This window comes from Lactuca serriola, chromosome 4, assembly GCF_051521515.1.
Source record: "Lactuca serriola cultivar US96UC23 chromosome 4, Lser_US96UC23_V15, whole genome shotgun sequence".
NCBI classification, from domain to species: Eukaryota; Viridiplantae; Streptophyta; class Magnoliopsida; order Asterales; family Asteraceae; genus Lactuca; species Lactuca serriola.
The window spans coordinates 238,638,932-238,647,738 of NC_136411.1; the positions used below are offsets into that span (position 1 = coordinate 238,638,932).

The window sequence follows — 8,807 nt, forward strand, 5'->3', positions numbered from 1 at the left end:
TGTGATTATAAACTGAACACAGGGATCCCATGGCTTAGATCTGAAGCCCTAAGGTGCCTAGAAGGATAAAGTTTCCAACTTTACCTTCTAGAACCGTTCCAAATGCTCTACGGTCCTTAATAAAGGTTGGAAAGCTCCAAAGCTTTGCCATTTGGTCCAAAACTCTAGGGATCTGAAATCCCTCCTTTCCAGAAAGGTTTCTAGTCCTCAAAATGTTCCAAAGGTGGATGATTTACGGACATGCGTGTGCAATACATCTCCCTAGGTCAAAATGGCCAAAAAGAGGGAAATAAGCCCTAAAACCCTTGCATGGTGTCCTTGCTCAACCAAAAGCCAGATCTAGCCCACCTTGGGACCATTTTTCTCTAGAGATTCATAAAGTTGCAAGCTTTATGAATCCCACACATGCATACAACAGAGAAAGGTAGGAAATGAAGAGTAAACTCAAGATCTAGCCATATCCTTTGATAAAAATCGAGTCTTGAAGACTTACAGCAGTTCACAACATGATTAAGCTCAAGGATGGGTGCTTTGTTTGCTGGATCTTCTTAGTATCTCCTTTTTCTTTAGCTTCAAAGGTCATTCTAGCTCACAAAATGGAAGCGAATGGGGATTAGGGTTAGCACAGACGTTCTTAGGGTTTGGATGCTGATAGGAGGTCAGCCTCAACGCTCATAGGGAGATTATATAAGGTGCAAACCCTAAAATTAGGTTTTTATCATTACAACGCCTAGTCGTGGAGTCGGCCTTCCAACTCGTCGAGTAGGGTGTAGATTCCGCGTACTTGAAATGCCCTCTACTCGACGAGTTGGACCCCCAACTCACCGAGTCCATACACCAAAACCCTAGATTTTAAATTAATTAAGTAATACCTGGAACAAGTGCTACAAGTTTCCTCCACTTGAACTAGACTTCGTGCTCGAAGTCTGCCGATCTAAACATGTTTGGGTAGTGATTTCACATTTTGTCCTTCGGCTCACAGGTCCACTCGGAACCCCTGCGATGCTGCCATTGCAACTTAACCAACTTCAATTCCTTGTTCTGAGTAACCTTAGTCTTCCTATATAAGATGGTAACAGGTCTCTCGATGTAGTTCAGGCTCTCATCCACCTGGATGTCGTCCATTGAGACGACTGCGGACTCATCAGTGAGACACTTCTGAAGCTGTGACATGTGGAAGGTTTTATGAATCTGTCTAAGCTCATCTAGCAGGTCTAGTTGATATGCTACCTTGCCCACCCAGGAAAAAAATCCTGAATGGGCCGATAAATCGGGATCCTAGCTTGCCCTATTCCGAAACCTGGTAACCCCCTTCCAGGGAGACACCTTCAGTAACATAAAGTCCCCCACCTGGAACTCAAGATCCGATCTACACCGATCAACATAACTTTTCTGACGGCTCTGCGCGACCCGCAACCGGTCGCGCACCTGCTGAATCAACCTGGTAGTCTTGAGTACTACCTCCGTGCTCCCCATGACCTGGTGCCAACCTCGTCCCAATAAACTAGGGTCCTGTACCTCCAACTATACAACATCTCGAATGACGGTCGGTCGATACTGGCATGGTAACTGTTGTATGAAAATTCTGCCAACGCGAGGTATGTGTCCCAACTCCCTCCAAAATTCAACATGCATGATCTAAGCATGTCCTCTAGTGTCTGGATCGTCCTCTCACTCTAGCTGTCGGTCTAGGGGTGGTACGTCGTGCTAAAATGTAGTTGAGTGCCCAGTTCCTCGTGGAATTTCTTCCAGAATCTAGATGTAAACCGAACATCCCTGTCAGAGACTACCCACACTGGCACTCCGTGTCTATCCACCACCTATCGCACATAGATATCTGCCAACTTCTCAACGGATATACCCTCAGAGTTCGGAATGAAGTGGGTACTCTTCGACAGTCTATCCACGATTACCCATATGGCGTCCACTCCCCTCGCCGTCTTCGGTAACTTCGTGATGAAGCCATAATGATCTCTTCCCATTTCTACATGGGAATGGGTAGCGGTTGTACCTTGCCATGAGGCCGCTAATGCTTGGCCGTGACCTTCCTGAAGGTCAAGCACCGCTCCACAAACCAGGCGATCTCCCGCTTCATGCAGGGCCACCAATAAATCAATCTCAAGCCTCTATATATTTTCATAAATCCTGGATGTATAGAGAACTTGGACTTGTGTGCCTCCTCTAATATCCTCTGTTTCACCCCTCCAGTCACCGGTACCCACACTCGGCCACAATGTGTCAAATGACCACGACTATCCTTAACAAACAAAGGATACTATCCCTGAATCCGCCCTGTCTTCCAATTTTCTCTCTTCACTCCCTCGACATGGGCCTCCTTTTTCATGTCTAACAATGGAGAGATCACCGTTATCCTCATACAAATTTTCCTGATCAAGGATCCCGTCGTCTTGCGACACAAAGCATCAGCCACTACGTTGGCCTTCCCAGGATGGTATAAGATCTCATAATCATAATCCTTCAACACATCCAACCACCTCATCTGTCGCATGTTAAGGTTCTGTTGGTCCATCAAATACTTCAAGCTGTTGTGATCAATATAGATGGTGCACCGCACTCCATACAAGTAGTGATTCAGAATCTTGAGGAAAAACACCACTGCCCTTAGTTCCAGGTCATGAGTGGGGTAATTTGCCTTATGAGGTTTCAGCTGCCTCGAGGCGTAAGCTATTACATGCCCCCTCTGCATCAGTAGCATGCCTAAACCTGAAATCGATGCATCAGAGTACACCACCAAATCATATAACCCCTCGGTAGTACTAGGATCGGAGCCTCGCATAACCTCCGTCTCATGGTCTCAAAAGCCAACTGTTGATCCGTGCACCAACGAAATGTCACATTCTTCTTGGTCAAGTGGGATAATAACACATCAATCTTGGAGAAATCTTGGATAAATCTCTGATAATAGCCCAGTAAACCCAAGAAGCTACGGATCTCGGACGCATTCTTCGGTATTTCCCACCGCATTATTGCCTCAACCTTGGCCGGATCAACCAAAATGCCTTCCTAGTTGATGATGTGCCCCAAAAACTATACCTCTTGCAGCCAAAAATCACACTTGGAGAACTTGGCATATAGCCTCTCCGCCCTCAGGGTCTCCAATACCTCCCTCAGATATTGCTCATGCTGCTCCCTGGTCTTAGAATAAACCATGATATCATCAATAAGAACGATCACCGACCGATCCAACATCGGTCTACACACCCTGTTCATGAGATCCATGAACGCTGCTAGGGCATTGGTGAGCTAGAATGACATCACCACAATCTCGTAATGCCCATACCGAGTCTCGAAAGCTTTTTTCGGTATGTCTTCATCCCGAATCCTCATCTGGTGATACCCCGACTGAAGATCAATCTTGGAAAACCAAGACGCACCCTACAGTTGATCGAAGAAATCATCAATCCTTGGCAACGGATAATGGTTCTTCACCGTTAGTTTGTTCAGCTCTCGATAATCAATGTACATCCTGTGTGATCCATCCTTCTTTTTCATAAATAGGATCGACGCTCGGACGGATGAATCCCCGGTCTAGCAGCTCCTAAAGCTGCGTAGATAACTCCTACATCTCGGGAGGTGCCAACCGATATGGTGCCTCTACTCGACGAGTTGGACCCCCAAATCGCCAAGTCCACACACCAAAACCCTAGATTTTAAATAAATTAAGTAATACCTGGAACAAGTGTTACATTATACCTGAGATTCGGGATGTTACAAATGAGAATCAATTAGCGGTGACACGATTGAATTAGCAGCGACGCATTTTAGAGGGAATATCTTACAGTCTTCTTTTTTTGAGAATCAGTGGTGATAGCCATCGCCGCTATTGTGATGTACGGCGTGTATTTTTAGCTGTTGGATTAGGAACAATATCAACGGCTGGAGTTTAATATCGGGGATTAGCACGTATTGGGGTTAACCACCATTAGTGGTAACGCTTTTAGCAACGACAACCACCTTTATCGACGATATATAACATGTTATATGTCGCCGCTAATGTTGGTTATTCTTGTGGTGAATGTGCAATGTTTCATTTCTAAAACTAATGAAAACAATGAAATTTGATCCCATTAATCACCTTTTAATGGAGAATTCAAGTTAGCATATGCATTCATTAATACAAAAGATTATGCAGAGGCTAAACAACGATTAATCAAACAACATGCACCATACATATGAAATTGAAACCTGTTTGATCCATTACTAAATCTATGAAATATCAGAGAAGATAACTGAATTAAGCATTTTTTTTTCAAAATCAACCTTGAATAACATAAGTTTATGTCTAACTAGATGTCGCCTAGTTAATGACATCATAAACAATAAGAGATCCATCAAGATTCCTTCAACCGTCGATGTAGGTAGATGGCTCAAACCGAACATTGAACCAATCACGTTTTGCAACAATATTGACAGGGCCGACCCGAGGGCTGGGCGAGCTGGACCACAGCCCAGGGCATCACAATAATAGAGGCATCAACTCTGGTCCACTTATTATAGGTCTAATATTATTTTCAGCCAAAGTTTTGGTCCACAAGGGAGTCCGGTAATGGGCAAAAGAAAAACTAGTACAGAGCGCCAATTTCAATAATTGGATGACAAGGAGATGGAGTTGCTTCAAGTAGATTCATGAAACGAGGAGACTGACTGTTGCACGTAAGCAGACTTTGTCGTCTGCCCCTAACTCAAATCCGATTATTCCAGCTGTCATAATTATAACCATCGCTCACATCGCCGATACTTCTCCGCTGCAGACTTTTGATCTCCGGCTCCAGCGCCAGCTGTAGTCATTTCCTTCTCTGATCCGATCAATTGGTAGATCAAGTTTCTTTTTCTGGTTTTGTAAGCGCATACTTTTTTAATTTCTAGAATCGATAGTGAACATGAATTTCTTGTTAGATTTTAAATATATAGGTTAATTTCTGTCTCATTCCTAGATTAATCGAATTCTTGATTTCTGATTTTGATTTAATCCCAATTTCTTTTTCTGTGAATCGGTACACCTCCTGTGTTCAAACGATTTTTTTTATTCGAAATCGATATAGCACAGGTTACAATTGTTTGTTCTAATTTTATCATTTGTATTTTTCAGGAATCGGTACACATCTTGGATCTAAAACAAGATGATATTTTTATCTGATTTTATCATATGCATTTGTGAAGTAAGGATGAAAGGGGGCTTCACTTGGCGTGCTTGTTGTCCATAGCGTAGACATCAATAGGATACATGACTGCAAACTGAAATTTATTTAGTGGGTAATTCTTGGTGGGTATAATTATCAATATATTGGGTGGGGTTTTCACTTTGCATACATTTTTCTTTGGTTATCTCTCACATCTGTGTAAGTGTTTCAATAACATGGGTTAACTGGGTTGGTTGTAATTGATCTCAATTGGAATGAGTTTTTTCAATGTAACAAGGAAGCAAGGAATTATAATTTGGAGTGGGTTCTTATGGTGATAGCAGAAGGGAAATTCATTGTTTGCTTCAATTTCGAGAAGAAGGCTCTCACGAATGGAATGACACTTTGAAGCTCGAAATGGAAAATTACTCTTGGAAGGAAAATCAAGAAATGGCAGATAATATTTCTTTGTTATCAAGATTCAAGAGATGGGGGCTCCTTTGTTCTTATGTCGCTACATTAGGACAAGTATAGGGTTTTTGTCAAAACCAAAAAAAAAAGTCTATTTTACCCTCTGTGCTGGAAAGGACTGCCTGGATGGATAACAAGATTGATGATATGTTCACATCTTCAGGTGGTTCTGCATCATATAGTGTTGGGTTGATTGCCAAAAAACTCGTTTTTGACCATCTTGTTTTAGAATCTTTGTATATAGTTGGTTAGTTTTTCTTTTGGCAAATGTTATTTGTTTTTTTAGCCTTTATTTTTATTACTTTAGTTAGTTTGTAATGTGACTTCATGTTAGTTTTTTGGTTTATATATTTGCCTCAAAAAAATATAATTGTATTAAAATCTTAATATAACTTTTAGTGATTAATGTCTTTAGTGACATTTTTGTTAATACTATTTGTTATTTTTCTTTTGCTTTAACTATTAAGATATGTATTTTTAAATAAATCTCTACATTTTTTTTAGTGGCATTTTAATTAATACTAGTTGTTATTTTCTTTTGCTTTAAGTATTAAGATATGTCTTTTTAAATATACCTCTAGATTTTTTTAGTGTTGACTTCATTGTGGTTGTATGGAGTAATGGAGATATAGTACAATCATATGACATCATTAAACATTTTCGTCCTGTGGTATCAAACACCATTGGACCAATATTGAATATTGCCATTAACTTTTTATCAAACCATTACATTCATATTACTCTTTTGTTTTATACTAATTATTTATATGAGTTATGTTAATTTAGTGTGAGCGAAAAATTAAAGATTAATATGGATATATATTAGTGGTAAAACAAGGTGCACATTACACGAAATAAAATACAACAGCCACAAAACTAAATATCTATCCAAGCATTTATAAATATCCAACCCAACTTTATTTTTTCATTACACGTAATCTATAGAGTATAAATAGAGTAAATGCTCAAACTCATCCTACGCTATTCATAAATTGATAAATAGTTGTACTCTAAATATGTTAAACGTACTTTATTTTTACATTTTCATTTTTAGAGTCTAAAATAGAGTTTTGAAGTGAACACTATAAACTCTAATTTACACTATAAAAATAAATGTAGAAATAAAATGTGGTTTGGGATGCTCTTAGAAAAATAGGGTAGCTAGATAGGCAAACGAATTCGGAAATTCGGACCCGTAGACTTTTAGAATGGATTCAAGATTTGTGCCTTGGCAAAATCATTGCCTTGAGAGGATTCTTCATGACTACTGTAAAAACAAAAGTTTCAGTCGGGTCGGGTGGATTACCCGGAACCGGGACCCACTTGAATGCATGAATCATTCTTGCTAGCATCATGTTAATATGCAACGTACCCAAACTCCACGCCGGACAAATCCTCCGTCCAGTACCGAACGGTAGCATCTTCACTCCCTTCATCCCTGTAATGTCCACGCTTGCCCCTTCTCCGCCCTCCAAGAATCTCTCCGGCCGAAACTCCTCCGGATCTTCCCATGCATCTGGATCTTGAGTCAACCAGGCTGTGTAGAACTCCACGTTCACGCCCGTCGGAATCACGTACCCACCGAGCTCCGTCGGCTGAGTGGCCGCGTGTGAAAGTGTGAAGTGGCCAGGTGGACGTCGTCGGAAAGTCTCTTTCACCACCGCATCTAGATACTCCATGTTCTCCACATCACTCTCTTCCATCACCCCATTTACACCAACTTTTCCGACTATTTCCTTGTAAAGCTTTTCTTGGATTTCTTGATTCGTCACCAAATGAAACATAGCCCACTCGATTGTGGTGGCGCTGGTGTCTGTTCCGGCGAGAATGACTTCAGTCACAAGTGTTACGAGCTCCTCCTCCCCTAACATCCCCCGACTTGGTGGTTGAAGATTGTAAAGTGAGTCAATGTACGCAGCACCTGGAGGACTCACCATCTCCAAGTCATCGACTTTTAGGTCGTTTACAGTAGGGGTTTTCATGTTATCATCACATTTCTCAAGAAATTCCTTTCTTGCCCTTATTATTGGAACCATACACTCCATCTGTCTCTTTCGTAGCTCCTTAGCAGCCACCAGTTGACGTCGGAAGAGTGGGAGGAGCACCGGCAATAAATCCGGCAGCTTCGGCATGGAGATGATCATCACATCTTTGACTATGCTCTCTATGTTCCTTAGCTTTTCCTTTGAAAATCTTGCACCAAAACACAAACATATCAAAATGCTACAAATTGTGAGTCGACAAGTACTCATCACCTCTATGAACCCATGTTGTGAGTTTTCAGATTCTAGTGTTTTCATGTGTTCTTCAATGGCCCATTTCCTGATCCAACTGCATTGTCGGATCCGGGTTGGGTTGATCAACTCGGTTACAAAGTTACGTCTCAGGGTGCGCCAGAGAGGGCCATACTCCGCTGAGTTGATGGCACATTTCCCAACACTAAAGAGTAGTCGGATAGGGGAGTCTGGTGGCCTGCTAGCGAAATTTGAACCCTTTTGGACAAGGGCTTCATGGATGAGATCTGAGCTTGTGACGATGACTAAGGTACGTTGGCCCATTTGCAAGGTGAAGATCGGACCATACTTCTTACGCAAGTCACCTACGACATGCATGAACTGACGTTTTTGAAGGATGACTTGAAACAGGTTGCCAACAATCGGCCAACCTGGTGGCCCTGGTGGGAGGGTTTTCTGCCTACGGGAGGTCGTGGACTTGTGTGTCCACCACAAACAACAAAAGAGACTGCATGTGACAATGGCGAAAAGGATTTCAAGAATTTCCATTTCTAGTGTGTGTGTGAGGAAGGAGATCCAGTTTGACAGATATAGAAGGGTCAAAAAGTGAGTTGGCAGTGCCATCTACCCTCTGATGAATTTAATGAATATTAACAGCACATTGTATTTATTATTTGTAGCGTTGTGGTGGTTGTAGGATTTTCTAGAAGGGCAATTAATTCCGTTGGCACTATGGCACTATACACACTATTACGATTAAGTAATTATGGATATGTTGGTTAAGTTGTAATGATGAGAAAGGCATGTTTTCAACTTTTGTTTATTTTATTTAGGTTAGAGTCATTTCTACTAGTTGACATATAACTTTTTTGTAGATCCGACAAACACGTCGTTTTATGTCGGGTTCATGTCGTGTCAAAATGGTAAACGAGTTGATAGAATTTGATCATAACCTGACCTG

The 8,807-nt window shown here is 41.4% G+C and overlaps 1 protein-coding gene across 1 annotated transcript; it reads right to left on the bottom strand.

The window, feature by feature from the left end:
* Window positions 1-6,485: 6,485 nt before the first annotated feature.
* On the bottom strand, window positions 6,486-8,443 carry LOC145096863 (cytochrome P450 77A2-like). The gene has a single exon (XM_079034225.1). The coding sequence runs from the start codon at window positions 8,393-8,395 to the stop codon at window positions 6,827-6,829; it is 1,569 nt and encodes a 522-aa protein (XP_078890351.1). The 5' UTR covers window positions 8,396-8,443; the 3' UTR covers window positions 6,486-6,826.
* Between the last annotated feature and the right edge of the window lie 364 nt (window positions 8,444-8,807).

Bases quoted from the DNA above. Each gene is read 5' to 3' on its own strand.
- LOC145096863 (XM_079034225.1), bottom strand. From the start codon at position 8,395: ATGGAAATTCTTGAAATCCTTTTCGCCATTGTCACATGCAGTCTCTTT.